Consider the following 9,660-nt stretch of genomic DNA (forward strand, 5'->3'; position numbering starts at 1 on the left):
TGCCATTGCGTGGGAGGTTTTGTATAAGTCATGACCATACGACTTTGCCATTGCGTGGGAGGTTTTGTATAAGTCATGACCATACGACTTTGCCATTGCGTGGGAGGTTTTGTATAAGTCATGACCATACGACTTTCACTCCGCTACTACGTCTGATGGTTTTAATCCCAATATTTCGTTTTACATCCTTGCTTCCAATATTTCACCATGCATTCTTTTTTTTATTCCAAATCCAACACCCACCATTCCGATATATCATACGTTCTTCATTTCAATCTGTTTTCGAACACAGAGTACAGCAGCTTTTTTTTTCGGAAGTACTTACTACTGACGTGCCATGTGGATTTTTTTGTATATGTTTAAATAACAACAAAAAATACAGGAAACATACGGACTAATTCTTACAAAATTTTGATCTGCTATGTAACCTCGTAATATAATATGTATTAAAGTATCCAATATCACCACTGATATAATATGTATTAAAGTATCCAATATCACCACTGATATCAGATCTCTTGTAAGTACGAATGTGTCTGCTATCCGTTAGCAGAACATAAATCAACAAGTACAAACGTTTAGAGATACAGTTTATCAGTGATTGTCCAAAATGACATCGCTCGTTCGAATAGCAGAATTACATTGCATCATTCAAATGACTTGAGACATGCGGCATATCTTTATTATTATTTATGTTGCAAAATGAAGCATTCATTACTACACGATAATTATCTGAGCTGGCCGAAGATCAACAATAATATGGTAGAAACGGGAAACAAGAATTTGAATCCTTCAGACGAAACTTTCCGAACGGTAAGAAACCGGCCAATGGAACCAAATACACCAATCCTCGAAATCCATGGTTCCGTTTCTGAAACACTTCCTCCCCCTTCCTTGGAATATTTCGTGACAAAATTGAATTCAAGGCTCTTTACGCGACACCTGGTGGATGATATAAGTAGACTAGTATGATGTCTTTGATGAAGATCAAAGGAATCGCGTGTCAGCGAAACGGTAAAACAGACATACTTTGAAGTTGGGTGTAACTCCTCTGTAATATCAAAGGACAGGTATCAGCCTAGCGATTGGTCAGGTAGAAGCGATAGAGAAACAAACGTACGTAATGAACTCCAGACTGTGTGATCAATGTGACCGAGAGCATCTTAATCTGAATATGTACGTCGCTTGAATCCAATTCCCGGCATTAACGCGACGGATGAAAGAGAGCGCAGTTTGCCTTACATGTTTGTAAGGCCAGCCTTGAAGGTCGTCTGTGCACTGGCAAGTACTAAGTAGTTCTCTAGTTGGTTCCACTCCCTAATTGGTCTTACAAAGAAGCTGTTTCTGTAAGTGTCAGTTTTTGCTGGTATATTTACTAAGCACTTTGAGTGGTTTGCCTTATGGTCTTTCACACTATTTTAACAATGACAGTCCTATAATCTTTTTGTTGTTTGGATACGTCGTTGGTCTTGAGGTTGTTTGGTAATGTGGTAAGACGGAGATAACGCTGGCACTAGCCCCTCAACCACGTGAGGGGTAACTCCCTTCACCTTTCAACACTGCCTCTTTCCCTGGACTTGTAATCCCCACAGATGAAACGTGCTGCTTGCCTCTGGATCCGTTCCAGTTTTAAGATGTCTAATTTTAAGTAGGGGGCCCATTGATCGTACAATATTCCAGTGTAGACAGGACAAGTGGTACATAAGCATTTTCCTCGCATGTTCTTGAGCTGTGTCGTAAGTTCTGACGTAGGAAACCCAGTGTAGAACTCACTTTGCTACAGATATTGTTTATATGGGAATTCAATTTCAGGTCATCCGAGATCAAAAGACCGAGATATGGAAATGTGAAGATTTGCTGCATTACATATTTTAACATGAAATTACATGCATCAAATATGGGCCAACTCTTAAAACTTCTGGAGAAGATTGATTTGATGACACGGTTTTGTAGGTAACCATCCACGAATAGTCGTATTTGTGATTTAACAGAATCCGGTAAGTCGTTGATGTGGACAAGAAATAACAAGGGCCGAGGTCCGTGCCCTGAGGGACCCCGGATATAACAGTGGTCTCTTTTTATCCCATACTTTTCCAGTTTTAGTAGGTGTTTGCAGACAATATGTTCCAGGAGCTTGGAAACAACAGATGTAAGCGATACTGGCCTATAGTTTTCAGGGAGATGTCTAGTATCTCCTTTTTTTTCAAATACGGGGGTGATGTTTGCATTGAGCCAGTCAGATGGTTTCTATCGTCTGCTAGTTGTATAGTATCGCAGGTAATATGAACTGAATGGTATTAATGATCGACCAGTTACGGAAAATAAGCTTAAAGTGATTTCTGATATAACCATGTATTCCATGTTCTCGATAGCAACCCTCAGGGCATCGTATTGACAAATTGAGTATTTACGCAGCCGTTTGCTTAAAACGGCGTTTACTTTTTTTTTTTATCAAAAACGTTTAAAATCATGAATAAGAATAGTTCTTTATTTTTGTCATTTTGGACAACCCCTTATGAAACGCATAACTGAGTTTTCGCAACGATCCGAGTTGATGCTAGATTGAGTGGTTTTATGTCTGCTACCAGTTGTTCGGTTATCAAGCAGACGATATCCGAGTTAGATAACCAAACTATCTTATTTAACATCCATCAACGTCTAAATATCGATTAAAAGTTTATTTTTTGTGTGTTTGGTTTACCGCTTAAGTAAACATGTGCATTAAAAAACGACTACTGTTTCAGAAGGAGTTGCATTCACAAAAATGTCCGACAGACAGATTGAGTAAACAGACTGTAAATAGTCCCTCCGTCAGGGGATTAATAACATGGTCCACACAGGCCATGAAATATGGTCAGATTGAGGTAGGTGCTTGAAAAGAACTAAAAATATGGTTATCCTGGAAAAGTTCAGGAATTTGCACATACTCCTTGATAAGTGCTTGAATTTGCTCAATATTCCTTCAAAAGTTGGAATATATATTGAGGACAAATAACATGCATCTTTCCCATGCAGGTCAAATGTTTCAAAGTTTGGTGTTGATATGAGTTGATTATAGTTTGTATACTGTGTAAATCTGATTGGAGTCTTTTACATATAAACAAAGTCATGGCATAACTCACTGAATCTGGACGTATTTAAATAGGACTTGGGGAACAAAAACCAAGAGATAATTGATTTAATGTTATTTATTGATGGTTAGCCAATTGACTAGATACATAATTTATATACCATACAATCTACACAGTTCAGCAGCATGCAGCCTGGTCTACATAAAAAAATTGATTACAAAACAAAAATATTAATTATGCTTAATATTAATAGTTAATGTATAAAAATAAAAAGGACAGATTCTCACTCACACATTCATATTATTATTTTTAATTTCTGGAGACGTTGAAAGTAGCCTCCCTTAGAAAACTTTTTCCCCAGCTTATTGCAATTTTTTCAAGGCAGCAAAACATTTCATGGTAGTATTGAATTCAAGATAAAATACCATTTCTTAATATTACTTCAGTTTCCTAAATACTAAACAAGTCTGAAACAGACATTTTCCCCCCATACTGTTAATGAATACATACCACTGAATAGGAAACTATTTTTGTAGATTTATCCTGCATGCTTCTACTTCCTGCTCAACATTAAATGCCAGAAGTCAAATTGTGATAAAAAACATAATTGCACATGGATTGCTGTAGATTGCAGGTTGAATTGTAAAATGAATTCCACATAGCAAGTTGTTTTACTCAACAACCTTAAAAACAATATTAAGCTCAAAGTCTATTTCAGTATAAAAAAAACACCAAGATGAATTCTGTTTTATGAAACCATCACACAAACTACCAATGACGAAAAAAATCTGACAACATTTACATGCACCTCTACATACATCAATGATTATGAGCCTAAGGTTTATTTAGTATTACTCACTGTAGGCATTAGGGTATAAGCGGGGTTAACAATGGTTATGGACTAATGCATCATAAAATACCTAACAGATACCTTATGACAAGGATGTCCCCGAAAACGAAAAAAAAAGTTCACTTTGTTATGAATGACACAACCTGGGACTTCAATAATGGTCCTTATTCTACATAATATGAGCATCTTTTCACAAATATGCTTCCCTACAACTTTAAAGTTTTAAGCGTGAAGCAACTTACTCCTATCCTGGACCCTCACTAAAGAGTACTTGACACCAGTATTTTTTCCCTGTGGTACTGTATAATGCTTTGACTTTTTTATCTTTAAAAAATAGTCAATTAAAAGCCCCACAAACCATAATTCTTTAAGTAATGGACACATTAATAATGCGAACACAGCATGTCCCAAAGACAAATTGTAGTAAAATATACAAAAGGGATCGAAGGATTTCAACTAAATGCATAGATTTTAAAATCATTTCCACACTAACTAGTACATGTATTCATATGAAGGAAAATCATAAATAAGACAATTTTTGGCAGTGATTCAGTTTTACTGACCGAGATTTGTAAAGAATGGCGAGAAATGGAGAATAACAGGCAAAAGCCATCACCTGAGATAAAAATTAAACTTTTTAAAATCTGAACGGTTTACTTTCCCTAGCATGAATACAAAATATAATCCCAGGTAAGCTATCATTCAGATCTTTATTTTTTCACTTTTGATTTGTTTAAATTTGATTAATTTAACTTATTCACCCCTGAAATTTTATAATGAACTAATCTAACTTTTGTTTTGGAAGAGTTCAAATGTGTCTTTAGGGGTAAATGAGTTAATAATCTTCATAAATGATTCAAATTTCCAGGGAAAATAATGATTTTTTTTTTATATACATGTATATAAAAAAAAAAGGAAAAAAAATATCCTGAAAGGTTTCACTTCAGGAATTGCAGAGTATTACTGTACATAGATACATAGATACAATTTTACCTGTGATATACTTGGCCTAAATGTTACATCTTACAAAAGCACAGATATTAATCACCAATTTGGACCCATAGTTAGAGAAATGGCGATGTTCTAATGATTGTCATTCGGTCAAATTTGGGCAACATTTGGTTTTCAAAAACAGTGACAGTGACAGTTGACAATAACTACCATTTTTATCTTAAACCTGTAGCAACGAAACCACCTTAAACAAACTGTTCAGATTATTTATTATTTATACACAACTAAATATTCCTTTTCTTGTGAGAAGTCACTGTGTTACAACAGTTATGTCCCCTGTTGACTGTTATCAGGACAGTAAAATCACATTTGCATTTCTAGAAAACTCTCTTTCATAAACTGGCTTGATTGTTATGTTGACAAGATGTTTCAAGGCGTTACCAAGCTATTAAGCTATAATTATTGCAATGTATGGAACACAGATGTTGGCAAACAGTCTCTTCTGTAACATATGTGAATCAATCTTCAAACAATTCTATGTTCTATTCTTCTGTTCTCTCTTCGTGACCAGTAAGGCACGTTTACTTCTTTTTCTTTCCCAGAGTGGATTGTTGTTGCTGGACTTGAAGTTTGCGCTGTTGGTATTGGTTGAATTCGTCGTCCAGTCTTTTCTTACTATCTTCAATCTTTTTCTTCTCTTCTGTATGTTGTTTCTTTAAGGTATCAAACCTCTGATGGAGCTACAACAGAGAAGAATACCCGTACTTTTAGGAGATTCATTTATGACAGTATAACTACAGCTGCTAATTGCAGTATATGAATACATAGCCTGATCACTACTGCTACAACTGTGTAACTACGCACTCAGAAAATAGTTTGTAGAAACATGATTTAAAACATTCCACTGCACTTTAATCGACACTAATTTATATGATTATTCTATTCCTTTCAATTATCATATCTTTTCTTCAAATTAAAAACAAATGAACCAGAGATGATCTCTGGTTCATTTGTTTTAAATCAGATGATATCTTCGGTTCATATTGAGATTTGTGCAGGAAGCTATGTGTGACATCAAATGTTTCTCAGTTGCTGTTCTAGTTATTGACCTTGCCACGCTGATAATAACAGGAAGTTTTGAATTATATCGAAAAGCATCAATCCTAATTATATACTTATATAAAAAAAATAGTTATAAGCAATAAACTGCATAGATATGGTGTACCATTCAGTTTGTCTGCGACACATGTTGAAGTTATACCAGTAGGTCTGCACATGTATGCATTCAATTGCTGAAATAATTCTGTGCCATATGGATCATTTCAACCCCATAAATGAAAGTGATCTAGGTTTTATTGTCGCAATGGTGTCACATAAAGGACTTTTAAAAAAAAGATTGTTAAAGGGGAAATGAGGGAGTCGATGGGATTTCTCTATATTGTACTGTGATTACTTAATCATAATCCATTTGAACCAAGATCTCCATACATTCAGGCATAAATGACACCTTACAAAACAAATATGGATGCAATTAATGCTATTCTTTTTTCAAACACGTACGTTCTTATTTTGAGATAGAATGTTGTTTCAACTCTAGTTTATTAAGAACAACTCAAAGCCATACAATCCTCATCACAAAATATAAAAGTAAATTATACTGACTTTCATAAAAAAAACCATAATCTTACATCTTTTTCTGCCTCCTTGAGTTCACTTTCTTTCTCTTTGACCCGGATAACAAAAGTCTGCTTCATTTCCTCCTCTTTCTTCTGCAGATCTGACTCATGCTGATGTCTCTTCAGCTCATATGTCTCCGATAAACTGTAAACAATTCAATGGTTGTTATCTCTGACAAACTGTTAATGAGTCAATGTTTCTTATCTCCGACAAACTGTAAATGAGTCAATGTTTCTTATTGTCGACAAAATGAAAATGAATCAATGTTTCTTATCGTCGACAAACTGTAAACAAGTCAATGTTTCTTATTGTCGACAAAATGTAAATGAGTTGATGTTTGATATCTCTGATAAACTTTAAATGAGTTGATGTTTCTTATCTTTAAAAAATGTAAAAGAGTAAATGTTTTATATCTCTAACAAAATTGTAAATGGATCAATGGTTCCTATCTTTGACAAACTGTACATGAGTCAGTGATTTATATCTCTGACAAACTGTATACTCTTATACAAGAATATAGAACCGACCTTTTGGAGTCATTGTTGGAGAAGCCCATCTCCTGAAGCTTGTTCCTACGGTAAAGCTCAAAGTGTCGCTTGTGAGTGGTCTCCCTCATGTCCTCCATGTTTGTTCGGATCAACATCTCACGAAGCTTGACAAAGTCACAATGGTTCTCATTCTCAACTAGCAATGCAAAAAATAGAACCAGTTAAAAGAAATATTTGACAACAATGTTAATATGATTAAATCAAAAGACAATATACAAATTCTAACACACTAATGTGACTTAATTCTTTACCTAGCACTCAATTCCCCCTTGACCTTGACCTACCTTTGATTGTGCCCCTAAGGTATAATACATTTGACTTCTTTGAATAATGCTCAACAGCTTATGACTTTAATCTACCTATGGCTGTGCCAAAAGGAAATAGGACTTTAATTTCTCTGAATGATGCCTCACATGTACTATGCCCTTGATTTCTCTGAATGATGCCCCACTTGTACTATGCCCTTGATTTCTCTGAATGATGCCCCACATGTACTGTGACCTTGATTTCTCTGAATGATGCCTCACATGTACTATGCCCTTGATTTCTCTGAATGATGCCCCACATGTACTATGACCTTGATCTATTTTTGACTGCATCACAGGTACTTTAACTTTTACCTACATTTAACTGTGACTCACAGGTACTATAACCTTGACTTCCCTGAATAGTGCCTAACAGGTACTATGACCTTGACCTACCTTTAACTGGCCCCACAGTTACTATGACCTTGACTTCACTGAATGGTTCCTCACATGTACTATGATTTTGACCTACATTTAACCGTGATTCACCGTTTCTTTGACCTTGACCTATCGTTAACTGATCCTAACCTTTACTTCTCTGAATGGTGTCTCACATATTCTATGACCTTGACCTACCTTGGACTGTCTCACAAAATACTTTGACCTCGACTCCTCAAGAAAATGACCTCACTTGAACAGTGCCTCAGAAGTAATATGAACTTAACCTAACATGGACTGTGCTTTACAGGTATTATGACCTTGACCTACCTTGGACGGTGCCCCATGGATACTGTCTGGCCTTCACCATCTTGTTTCCCAGTTTGACCTCATCACTGCTGCCTACGACTGCAAATGGAAGGTGGCCCTGGAACATGTATATGTATACCATATTATAATATAGTGAAACAAAGAGCCTGGAACATGTATACATGAATTATATAAAAGTGAAACAAAAATTCCTGGAACAAGTTTGACATATATGTTCATAAAATATTAAAATCTTATCTAGTAAACTAGACGACAGGGAAGGGAGTCTTGAAAATCGTGTATCTTGTCCAGAATGCTACACAACAGGGGGAAAGGGTGGGGGATCTTCTCCAGTATACGAAACTAAGGTAGGGAAAGCATTAGCCATGGTGAAAACACATTTCTTGAATTATTCCTCTCTTGTGAAATTAAGCTTGGACTCAAATAGTATAGAAAAGTTCCTATACAAAGAGGTGGTTCTTACATTCATTGTTTTGTTGGTTTCTGCGACTGTCTCGTCGTCGGTGGGAAACTGGTAGATCTGGACACCATTGGTCATCAGCTCAGACATAATCTGTGTGGAAAACATTAATGTTTCATCAAATACTACACTGATAATGTTGAGTAAATCCTGTCTAATCAGACACCTGAGTATTCTGATATCCTCTCCAGTCTGACAAATATGTTGTGTGTTACAGGGTGTCAAGATTAGACAGGTTTCAGTGTCTAGTCAAACTGTACTATATTTCGTAGTACACATTGTAGTCTTAATTTGATTTGTCTGTGTTAACATCCACAGAAAAGACATCTTCAACAGGTTCAAAATTGACTTAAACAATCAAGAAACCAGAAACAAAGATTTTTCAAGTTCGATATATTTTTCACTTTTGATGGACTAAAAAGAAGCAAGCAGAAGGTCTTAATATGGACAGAAATTGAAGTTAACAGAGAAATCCTTGTGTGGCTGGCCAGGTCTATTCATGTCCGACTAGGAAATTGAATCCTAGCTGTCTTTCTGAAAGGCGAGTCTGCTATTCACTTTGCCACTGGACCATCCATCACAATTGATATGTACATATTGTGAACTGTTTAAGTTTTTGGTACACTTGTATATGAATAATATTTAGGTGGTAGGGTCTAAACTAATGGTTATCACTTGTATAGTGGGACCAAGGAAAAACAAGCATACTGAGTATTGCTGAAGCAATACATGTCCCCTACCGGCCCCTGCAATCTATTAAGATGCAACAGTGACCTCAACCTAGATCCAAGGACCTTGAAACTTGAACTTGTCCAATATATTGAAATTTTTTACAATAATGTGAAGTTTGACTAAAATCCATGAAAGAATGAGGCACTAGAGTGCTGACAAAGATTTTCTAAAATAGTAATAGTGACCTTGTCTTGCCCCGATTACCTTGAAATTGTCCAAGATATTTAAATTCTTTACAATAATGTGAAGTTTGATTAAAAACTAGGAAAGAATGAAGGCGCAAGAGTGCTGACAAACTTCTTCGGACAGACAGCGAGGAAAACTTTAGGTATTCTTGTTTTCTTCTCCCTCCCTGCCA

At 35.8% G+C, this 9,660-nt stretch overlaps 1 protein-coding gene across 2 annotated transcripts in view; it reads right to left on the bottom strand.

The window, feature by feature from the left end:
- Positions 1–3,173: 3,173 nt before the first annotated feature.
- Positions 3,174–9,660, bottom strand: part of LOC110447175 (septin-11-like) — a 21,004-nt gene continuing 14,517 nt past the window's right edge. For both annotated transcript variants that reach the window (XM_021492698.1, XM_021492697.1), the window contains 5 exons: positions 8,574–8,663; positions 8,111–8,207; positions 7,077–7,233; positions 6,561–6,693; positions 3,174–5,612 (listed from right to left, as the gene is read on the bottom strand). In XM_021492698.1, the coding sequence (XP_021348373.1) occupies positions 5,454–5,612; positions 6,561–6,693; positions 7,077–7,233; positions 8,111–8,207; positions 8,574–8,663 (636 nt within the window). In that variant the 3' untranslated portion in view covers positions 3,174–5,453. The remainder of the gene's footprint in view (positions 5,613–6,560; positions 6,694–7,076; positions 7,234–8,110; positions 8,208–8,573; positions 8,664–9,660) is intronic.

The sequence above is a fragment of the Mizuhopecten yessoensis genome, unplaced genomic scaffold (assembly GCF_002113885.1).
Source record: "Mizuhopecten yessoensis strain PY_sf001 unplaced genomic scaffold, ASM211388v2 scaffold3229, whole genome shotgun sequence".
NCBI lineage: Eukaryota > Metazoa > Mollusca > Bivalvia > Pectinida > Pectinidae > Mizuhopecten > Mizuhopecten yessoensis.